Source organism: Coregonus clupeaformis, chromosome 10 (genome assembly GCF_020615455.1).
Source record: "Coregonus clupeaformis isolate EN_2021a chromosome 10, ASM2061545v1, whole genome shotgun sequence".
Taxonomy (NCBI): Eukaryota; Metazoa; Chordata; class Actinopteri; order Salmoniformes; family Salmonidae; genus Coregonus; species Coregonus clupeaformis.
In genome coordinates this window covers 46595625-46605624 of record NC_059201.1, presented here as the reverse complement: position 1 = coordinate 46605624, position 10000 = coordinate 46595625, and the positions used below count along the sequence as shown (strand labels likewise).

The 10000-nt window shown below is 45.1% G+C and overlaps 1 protein-coding gene across 11 annotated transcripts in view; it reads left to right on the top strand.

Annotated features, from left to right (window-relative positions):
* The window catches only part of LOC121575398 (neurofascin), a 151480-nt gene that overhangs the window by 100647 nt on the left and 40833 nt on the right, over nucleotides 1-10000 (top strand). For 10 of the 11 annotated variants that reach the window (XM_041888470.2, XM_041888478.2, XM_041888471.2 and 7 more), the window contains 9 exons: nucleotides 904-1074; nucleotides 2226-2276; nucleotides 6801-6912; nucleotides 7043-7224; nucleotides 7357-7494; nucleotides 7631-7774; nucleotides 7892-8003; nucleotides 9179-9345; nucleotides 9787-9934. In XM_041888470.2, coding sequence (XP_041744404.1) covers nucleotides 904-1074; nucleotides 2226-2276; nucleotides 6801-6912; nucleotides 7043-7224; nucleotides 7357-7494; nucleotides 7631-7774; nucleotides 7892-8003; nucleotides 9179-9345; nucleotides 9787-9934 — 1225 coding nt within the window. The remainder of the gene's footprint in view (nucleotides 1-903; nucleotides 1075-2225; nucleotides 2277-6800; nucleotides 6913-7042; nucleotides 7225-7356; nucleotides 7495-7630; nucleotides 7775-7891; nucleotides 8004-9178; nucleotides 9346-9786; nucleotides 9935-10000) is intronic. The other variant, XM_041888472.2, reaches the window with a different exon arrangement.

Genomic DNA, 10000 nt, shown 5'->3' with positions numbered 1-10000 from the left:
GAGAGGGCAGAACCCAAGAGACAGCAGAAGCCATTTTAAGCGCCCAGACTCAAGAGGTCCTTCACAGCTAATGGTGTCCACTATACTCTCATCAGCCATTCAGTTCAGTTCAGTTCAGTGTCTCAAATGGCACCCTAATGCCTATATAACGCACTACTTTTGACCAGGGCACATAGGGCTCTGATTGAAAGTAGTGCACTATGTAGGGAAAAGCACACCATTTGGGATGCAGATTTCATCTTTATTAAACATGCTGAGCATTAGCAATTGGGCCACTATAAACAGAATACATACAGTTGATTAGAAAATACAGTGATCATAGTATTATAGCACATTGCCCATTCACAATTGCACACCACCACTACATTAGACCACTGGCTGGGTGATGATTGGACCTCGGGCCTTGTCATGACAACCAGATTGGTCCGTTCACTCTTCATGGTTACCGAGTGTGTGATCATCTGTCGGGAGCGTCTGTGTGTGTTAGGAGTTAACATTAACACAGAGCCCCAGAGCGACAAGTCCCAGTGCTACATCATCACAGAGGATGACACACACACCACTAGACTACACTAGACCTGAGCTATCTGGCACCATAGATATAGAACCCTAGATAGGATATATTGTCTCTGGCTGGCACCACTGGCTGCAACTGTGTCCAGATACTGCTTGAGAGGACAGACATGGTACTCTATTACATGTTACATACACTCAGCCTGGGCCAGTCTAGATAGAAGGTTAAGCCAATGAGACCAGATTACAGTTAGATGCAGGCTACTCAGCTTGGCCAGTCCAGTGGATGCCTCTGAAATTAGATCATGTTATGGTTGATTATGAAGCATGAAGTCTAAATGATTTAGTAACTGTCTCTCTCTCTCCCTCCCACCCTCCCTCCCTCCACAGCCATGATGCCTATAACCCAGGACAGGCGTGTGTCCATGGGTCTGAATGGAGACCTGTATTTCTCTAATGTGCTGGCTAAAGACTCCCACACAGACTACAGCTGCAACGCCCGCTTCCTGTTCACACACACTATCCAGCAGAAGAACCCCTTCACACTCAAAGTGCAGACCAGTAAGTAGGCTACACACGCACACATACGTGCGTGCACGCAGACGCACACACAGACGTACACACGAACACACACACACACACACACACACACACACACACACACACACACACACACACACACACACACACACACACACACACACACACACACACACACATAGGCTTTGAATGTAGCCATGGTCTATTGTTCTGTTCAAATGGGATCATTTACTACCTGGTCAACCAGTGTGCCTCACATTATACACTTAGTGTAGACAGTACACTGACCAGGTAAAAGCTATGATCCCTTATTGATGTCACTTGTTAAATCCACTTCAATCAGTGTAGATGAAGGGGAGAAGACATGGATTGTGTATGTGTGCCATTCAGAGGGTGAATGGGCAAGACAAAAGATTGAAGTGCCTTTGAACGGAGTATGGTAGTTTTTCACGCTCAACAGTTTCCCGTGTGTATCAAGAATGGTCCACCACCCAAAGAACATCCAGCCAACTTGACAGAACTGTGGGAAGCATTGGAGTCAACATGGTCCAGTATCCCTGTGGAAACTTTCGACACCTTGTAGAGTCCATGCTCCGAAGAATTGAGGCTGTTCTGAGGGCAAAAGGGGCTGCAATTCAATATTAGGAAGGTATAGTCCCCTGTAGCTCAGTTGGTAGAGCATGGCGCTTGCAACGCCAGGGTTGTGGGTTCTTTTCCCACGGTGGGCCAGTATGAAAATGTATGCACTCACTAACTGTAAGTTACTCTGGATAAGAGCGTCTGCTAAAATGTAAAATAAATGTATTCCTAATGTTTTGTACACTCAGTGTATATGAGATATGAGATGCCTCCATCTACAGGTGGCCTGGTGCCATGACACGTACAATATTTCGTCAGGACATTCTCCTTTGTTCCTCAGTGTGTGCTGTTGTGCCTGTGTTCACTTCCAGCACTGATTGTCTTCTACGTTTCCTGGAAGCTGCTTTCTTTACAGTTTATATTAAAGTTGATATCTCTCTTTTTCTGAAGCAGGGAAGAAAGCAGCTCGCCAGTTTCTACTATTTTCTTAGAGCTGGAAAGGTTATGTTGTTGTGAGTGTTGGCATGCATGCATGTGCATACGCGTGTGTCTTTGTGAGTTCTGCATGCTGACTGCCGTGTGTGTGTTTTCAGAGGAGCCGTTTAATGACACTTCCTCTGTCAACTCCACTGACCTGTATGGTGGTGAGTCCAGTCCAGACACACTCTCTTCCTTTTCCTCCCACTCTTCACCCCCAGTAGTACCATGTCACCCTCATAACACAGCTACCACCGTAGCCTAGCCTGCTAATGCTAACCAGTCAGTTGAATGACTCTGTTATCAACACAGCTAGCGCCGTATAGCCTAGCCGGTTAATCATTCAGCTCAATGGATGTCTTAACAGCACAGCTAGCTAACACAGCTAGCCATGTAGCCTGCTAATCGGTCAGCTCAATGGATATGCTAACAACATAGCTAGCTAACACAGCTAACAACACAGCCTAGCCTCAATGGATTTTCTTTCAATGCTGTTAACAACATTTTCCCCAGACTGATATAGCTTTTTTTTATAGCAAGCACCTTTAACCTCAACCCTGGCCTGATACCCAGCCAGCTCAGCCTTACTAAACTCAATTGAATTCAAGTGTGGGGTGTTTTATTTACCCACCCTGCTGTTTTCAATGACACTCACCCTGACCAAGACCTCTCACTGCCAGAATACACCAGTGTTGATTTGCCCATAAGGTCCTTTATCCTAGCATAACCTTCGAATTCTATCTTCAGCTGACTCATTGCATATGCAGTAACTCAGCAGCTGTACAGACAAAAGGCCAGTTTGTCCCTTAACTCAACCAATGTCAAGCCTGACTTTAGAGCACCTCCAAACTAAATCAGTGGTGACAGTAGAGCTTTGTGGAATCTTCCTGTGGTACTCTAGAGGCTAGCACTCCAAAAAGGGGTTAGAAAGGTCTCCTCTTCCCAAAAGACATCCTCTTGGTCTCTCTATCACATAAGAACACCCTCTCAAAACAGATACACACACATATGCATATACACACACAAACACACACACACACACACACACACACACACACACACACACACACATGCCACCGCTGTATCTAATGAATCGCCCATCACTTAGAGAATTGGACTGAGTAAAGCTTCTTCTCCTCTCCTACTGCTTATCATAAAGCCCTTAACTCAAGCCCGTTCCACAGTCAGCCCATATAGCCAGAGGGGGAACCAGTGGCATATGTTCTAGCTACTCTGGCCCTAGGGAGTAGGCCCGGGAGGGACGGCATGTGTACCTTTGTGAGACGACTCTCATAGGAACAAAATGGGGACAGACCCCATAACCCCCTATGGGACGGTCATGTGGCGGAGGTATAAGATAGGGATTATCCTAAACCATGCATACAAAAAATAGCATTTCTATTCATGATATGTTCATTAATAGTTATAAGCATGCAAATGCAAATGTACACACATGCACATTCACACACAGAGAGAGGATGGGAGTGGGTTGGAGCTGCACCACCTGTCTCTCTTACACACACACATACACACACACACCCCCACACACCCCCCACACACACACACACACACACACACACACACACACACACACACACACACACACACACACACACACACACACACACAGTGGTAGTAAGCTTATCCCTAGTGGCTAGGCCAAGTTTTCCTCTCGGGATGGCAGTGCACCATGGGAGGCTCCCCCTCAAGCAGCGCCATTGGCTACACGTTACCATGGCTGCACATTGCCACGGCTATAATGTCACTTGTCGCAGTGATGGCGTACATATGTCCTCTGCCAGTTGTCTGTACTAATCCCTGAGACCCTCTCTCCTCTTCAAGTGTCACTAACAATAGCACTACCACACTCTGTTTTCAGTGCACTGGAGATGCTAGCCGCTAACACATGTTTTAATCCCATACAGATCAGATCTGCATCACAAAAGAAGCTAACGCTAATTGTGCCTGGTTCATTATAGCGCCATTACTTTTAGGCTAGTTCTGTTTACTGTGGGCTAACCTTCTAATTTACTCAACCTAATGTATTTAGTGTTTGATAACACTGACTATTGGCATATATGTTTTAATGTGTTTACTGTTTGATGAAATGCTGTATTTATATGTGTATGAGTGTGAGTTATGAGATGGTGGGTAAGTATAATATATAGTAAATCTATAATTAATTGAAATGGATCTGATGTGGATTTTGGTGAAGTGCAATGCAACAAGCAGTTAAGCAGCTCACAGCCACAAGTGTGGTACTATTCCCACTGATCTATGTGTAAACACAACATGCCTCACACAACATTTATGCTACATTATCTTTAAGAGTATAAATCCCTTAATGACCAAACTATCAATCCGACTCAGAGCTCAGAAGGTCTTGGAAGGGATCCAAACGTTGAAGGGATTTAACATCAGCTAAATCCATAAGCCATGCGCTGGTGTTATTACATGAAGCACGCCACTGAAATATCTGAACTCAGTGGCCCGGAATACAGTGAGGGAAAAAAGTATTTGATCCCCTGCTGATTTTGTTCGTTTGCCCACTGACAAAGACATGATCAGTCTATAATTTTAATGGTAGGTTTATTTGAACAGTGAGAGACAGAATAACAACAAAAAAATCCAGAAAAACGCATGTCAAAAATGTTATAAATTGATTTGCATTTCAATGGCGGAAATAAGTATTTGACCCCTCTGCAAAACATAACTTAGTACTTGGTGGCAAAACCCTTGTTGGCAATCACAGAGGTCAGACGTTTCTTGTAGTTGGCCACCAGGTTTGCACACATCTCAGGAGGGATTTTGTCCCACTCCTCTTTGCAGATCTTCTCCAAGTCATTAAGGTTTTGAGGCTGACGTTTGGCAACTCGAAACTTCAGCTCCCTCCACAGATTTTCTATGGGATTAAGGTCTGGAGACTGGCTAGGCCACTCCAGGACTTTAATGTGCCTCTTCTTGAGCCACTCCTTTTTTGCCTTGGCCATGTGTTTTGGGTCATTGTCATGCTGGAATACCCATCCACGACCCATTTTCAATGCCCTGGCTGAGGGAAGGAGGTTCTCACCCAAGATTTGACGGTACATGGCCCCATCCATCGTCCCTTTGATGCGGTGAAGTTGTCCTGTCCCCTTAGCAGAAAAACACCCCCAAAGCATAATGTTTCCACCTCCATGTTTGACGGTGGGGATGGTGTTCTTGGGGTCATAGGCAGCATTCTTCCTCCTCCAAATACGGTGAGTTGAGTTGATGCCAAAGAGCTCGATTTTGGTCTCATCTGACCACAACACTTTCACCCAGTTCTCCTCTGAATCATTCAGATGTTCATTGGCAAACTTCAGACGGGCCTGTATATGTGCTTTCTTGAGCAGGGGGACCTTGCGGGCGCTGCAGGATTTCTGTCCTTCACAGCGTAGTGTGTTACCAATTGTTTTCTTGTTGACTATGGTCCCAGCTGCTTTGAGATCATTGACAAGATCCACCCGTGTAGTTCTGGGCTGATTCCTTCACCGTTCTCATGATCATTGCAACTCCACGAGGTGAGATCTTGCATGGAGCCCCAGGCCGAGGGAGATTGACAGTTATTTTGTGTTTCTTCCATATGCGAATAATCGCACCAACTGTTGTCACCTTCTCACCAAGCTGCTTGGCGATGGTCTTGTAGCCCATTCCAGCCTTGTGTAGGTCTACAATCTTGTCTCTGACATCCTTGGAGAGGTCTTTGGTCTTGGCCATGGTGGAGAGTTTGGAATCTGATTGATTGATTGCTTCTGTGGACAGGTGTCTTTTATACAGGTAACAAGCTGATATTAGGAGCACTCCCTTTAAGAGTGTGCTCCTAATCTCAGCTCGTTACCTGTTTAAAAGACACCTGGGAGCCAGAAATCTTTCTGATTGAGAGGGGGTCAAATACTTATTTCCCTCACTAAATGCAAATCAATTTATAACATTTTTGACATGCTTTTTTCTGGATTTTTTTGTTGTTATTCTGTCTCTCACTGTTCAAATAAACCTACCATTAAAATTATAGACTGATCATGTCTTTGTCAGTGGGCAAACGTACAAAATCAGCAGGGGATCAAATACTTTTTTCCCTCACTGTATGCTCTTTTAATTAGATCAAAGGATTTCCTTCGAAGCAGAGAAGAAAAGGGAAAAATAAATAATATGTTTCATCACGCCTGGTTTTGATGTCAGTCAGTCTTTTTTTATTTAGAGTCTCTGGTCTCGGTTCTCTTAATTGTGATTCTCTGGCGGACTGAAAGTGGGAGATCAATGTTTATTTTTTCTTCTTCTCTGGTTTAAATGGCCGCCCTCCAGGGGGGATGAGAGACAAAGGAACAGTTAACAGGGTGATATGGCTACGGAACAAACTGGAAAACAAGCCAAAGCTAAGGGGGGCGACTTAAAGAGAACGATGAGAACATTCTACGGATGTAGATTAAACGTTTCATCCGTTTGCTTGGCAGAGACACTGACATGGAAGCATGAAAATAATAAACCGATTAGTTTGTGCTCTGTCTCATTTCGTTATAAGGGGCTTGTACACCTACGGTGTCGGAAGTGACTCATGGATTAAACATGAACTCCAATGATTGTGTTTGATTAGAATTAGGATGAAGGTGAATGTATTGTGTGGGTGTGACCATAGTTGTGTGTGTGTTAACCCCTTCCTCTCCTGTCCCCAGGTCGTAAGGTAGCAGAGACCACCCCTAACTTCCTCTCCCCCACGGGGACTGACAGCTCGAGGATGGTGATGAGAGGAGAAAAGCTACAGCTGGAGTGTATCGCGTCCGGAGTGTGAGTGGCGGAAATACACACACACACACACACTATCTTTTTTCTGGGAAAAGAACACCCAATCTCACTCCCACCTCTCCCATCCCACCCCCTATTCCCTCTCCCATCTCACCCACTCTTTCCCTCTCAGTCCGACTCCCAGTATAAAGTGGTTTAAGAAGGGGGGAGACCTGAACCAGAAGGTGAAGCTAGAAAACTTCAATAAGACTCTGCGTATCGACAGTGTGTCAGAGGAGGACGCAGGGGAGTACATGTGTATGGCCAACAATCAGATAGGAAGCATCCGACACTCCATCAATGTCCAGGTTAAAGGTAAGGAGGGGAGGGGTGTGTGTGTGTGCATGCATGTGTGTCCCCGTGTGTGTGTGTGCATGTGTTTGGCGTGCGTGCGTGTTAATCTGTTTGGTTGACCATCTGACCAATGACATCTCTTGTACCCAACAGCGGCTCCCTATTGGCTGGACAAGCCTTCCAATCTGGTGCTAGCGCCGGATGAGAATGGTCGTCTGGTGTGTCGGGCCAATGGGAACCCCAAACCTCACATTCAGTGGCTGGTCAACGGAGAGCCTATCGAGAGCGATAGTGAGTCCTTCACAACCCATTCAATATCATTCATCAGCCATGGACATGCTATCAAAATAAGCCAACTCAAACCAACTGCTTCCACAGCCAGCCTGTTTTTACATTTCTCTGTCTCTCTTTTCTCCTCCTTTCCCAGGCTCCTTGCCCAACCCCAGCAGATCGGTGGTAGGTGACACCATCATGTTCCGCTCCGTTCAGATGGGCAGCAGCGCTGTGTACCAGTGTAATGCCTCCAATGACCATGGTTACCTGCTGGCCAATGCATTTGTTAGCATACTGGGTAAGAAAGAGAGTGGTGATGATGATTATGATGATGAGTGATGAAGCTATAATTAAATAGGACTAAATATGTAAACTAATTATGTCTCTCTCTCTCTCTCCCCCTCTCTCTCTGTAGACATGGCCCCCAGGATGCTGGGTTCTAAGAACCAGCTAATAAAGGTGATAGAGAACAACAGAACCTTCCTGGACTGTCCCTATTTTGGCTCGCCACTTCCTGAGCTACGCTGGTGAGTTTAGTTTACTTTATTAGGTTCTCCATTAGCTGTAGTGCAACAGCTACTCTTCCTGTGGTCCACACAAAACAAAATGCACACGCTAGTGTGTATGGAAAGATAGACCCAGATAGAATAGATACCTTACCTCCTGAGGAGAAATGAGTGCAAAAAGTTTAAAAGTTGTGTGTGTGTGGGTACGTGTGTGGATGTGCGTGTGTGTGTGTGTGTGTGTCAGTGGTTGGAACCAAAATTATTTTCCAATCGTTTCGTTCTGAACAGAAGCACAATTTTGTTTTTCATTCTGCTCTTCTGACCAGCAAAATAAAGTTCTCAACTGGTTCGAACCAAAAAAAAGTACTGGTTTATATTGTTCCTTTCCGTTCCTTTTTAACATGTGAAATCAACCGTTTTTTACATTTAGCTCATTCAATTAATCAATCAGCGTGGATAGAGCAGGCAAGCTAGTTGTTTACATACGTGATGGAGAGACAAGTGTAGCGTAGCCTATGGCGCAAGATGTGACTGAAATTTTATGGGCAGGAAGAGAGCGAGAGGGTTGAGGAGCAGGCTTGAAGCGCTAGGCATCTTGTTAAGACATTCATTATCTGAATTAGGTCCACAGAATTATACCTAGGAGCGGCTTCTATGAAGGAACTTTGAATGTACTTTGAGCTAGCTAGCTAACAAGCTTGAAAACACGTCTTTAAAAACACATATTTTCTTTTTGTAGTTAATAAATCCAATGTGAAATGTGATAACTAGGCCTATAATATCCTTAACTAGCATTGAAAAAGTGAATCCATTCTTCTCTAGCTAATTAAAAATCTCTCTCCCTATCTTCTCACACTTCTAACGTCAGTATAGTAGCCTGTCCTTCGGAAGGGGGGAGGGGCAGGTAGCCTAAACACACACATGCGCACACACACTGGCAAAGATTTTCAGCTTACAGGCAGATGCTGCAATACGTTTCTGAGTGACAGAGTGAGGGCTTTGCACAGGAGCATTGTTGCGTTTTTTTGTGGGACTAGAAAAAAATGCCTGCAACGTAAAATGTAAAATAACGTTATTAACCAGTTTCCATGCTTTTAAAAGAATGGTTCTGTTCTGGGAACAGTATGGATCACTTTCGTTCCCGGTTCCGTTTCTTACCCTGAGTATTTTCCCCCTCTGTGTGTGTGTCTCTAAAGGTTTAAGAATGGTCAAGGCAGTGGTCTGGACGGTGGTCACTATCGGGTCTACATCAACGGGACCCTAGAGATCAAGCGTGCGCGGGCTGAGGACCAGGGGACCTACACCTGCGTGGCCAGCAACATCCTGGGCAAGGAGGAGAACCAGGTCCGCCTGGAGGTCAAAGGTTAGAGAGCAACCAATCACAGCACACCATCATTCTTCTTCTTCCTCAGTGCCAAATAGCCCCTGTGTTGTCGCCAAACATTTCTAAGTGCCTTATCAACAACCCATGTGGTTTTGGATTGAATCTTCCATCCTCTCTGAAGACTTGTATCACACCTCAGACCTTTCCTTTCTCAGAGCAGACAACATTACTTAGAGATTCGCATTAGACATTCATATTCTGTAGTGTATTTATCATTCTCATTCATCCCATTTCAAAGTAAAGTGGCCTTAATAACATCTCATATCATGAGAAAGTGACTGTTCATATGATTGAGTTGCAGCTTTTCGGAAATTCCACAAGGCGTTTGTCAGGGATCAGGGATGACATTGGCTTCCCTATATATCCCACTCATTTTCCCGGATATGCATGCGTGTGTGTTGTTTCCCGGGTGTGTTTCAGAGCCGACACGTATCGTCAGGGCTCCAGAGCACCAGTCAGCAATCAGAGGCACCATGGCTCGTTTCGACTGCCGGGTCAAATCAGACCTCACCCTGCCTATCACTGTTACCTGGCTGAAGGATGACAAGCCCCTCTCCCTGGGATGGAGGTAAAACCCATCCCAAAACACAAACAACAACAGTTTTCTATAACTTTGTTGTCCCCTGTGTGAAGT